The 624-nt window shown below is 42.3% G+C and overlaps 1 protein-coding gene across 1 annotated transcript in view; it reads right to left on the reverse strand.

Moving 5' to 3' along the window:
* Positions 1-158, reverse strand: part of EMH_0070060 (uncharacterized protein) — a gene marked incomplete at both ends in the record, with an annotated part of 408 nt that extends 250 nt beyond the window's left edge. The window contains one exon of the mRNA XM_013498931.1: positions 1-158. Coding sequence (XP_013354385.1) covers positions 1-158 — 158 coding nt within the window.
* Between the last annotated feature and the right edge of the window lie 466 nt (positions 159-624).

Consider the following 624-nt stretch of genomic DNA (forward strand, 5'->3'; position numbering starts at 1 on the left):
GCTGCTGCTGCTGCTACTGCTGCTACTACTACTGCCGTTACTGCTGCTGCTGCTGCTGCTGCTGCTACTGCTGCTGTTACTGCTGCTTCTACTGCTGCTGTTACTGCTGCTGCTGCTGCTGCTGCTGCTGCTGCTGCTGTGTATCTTACAGAATGCATGCAGTCCTTTATCAGCAGCAAAATGTTTAAAGGCGGGAGACAGCAGCAGCTGCTGCAGCAGCGTTGCTGCTGCTGTGTCTTTGGGGGGGGTGCAGCAGAAGAAGCAACCGACAGACAAAGAATCTAGAATACCCCTGAGCAGCAGCAGCAGCAGCAGCAGCAGCAGCAACAGCAGCAGCAGCAACAGCAGCAGCAGCAACAGCAGCAGCAGCAAAAGCAGAAGCAGTAATAGAATTGAAGCAATATTGTTGCTGTCTGTCTCCTTTTGTATTTATTTTTATTTATGTTTGTCTCCTTTTTATTTATTTTTATTTATTTTTGTCTCTGTCTCTTTTTTTTTTTCTTTCTGTCTCCTTTTGTTTTTCTTTTTGTGTTTGTCTCTCTATCTTTGTTTGTTTCTGTTTTTGTTTTTTTTCTTATATCTCTCCATTTGTATAAATATATATATATATATATATATATATAT

This window comes from Eimeria mitis, genomic scaffold (assembly GCF_000499745.2).
Source record: "Eimeria mitis Houghton genomic scaffold, Emh_scaff3838, whole genome shotgun sequence".
NCBI lineage: Eukaryota > Apicomplexa > Conoidasida > Eucoccidiorida > Eimeriidae > Eimeria > Eimeria mitis.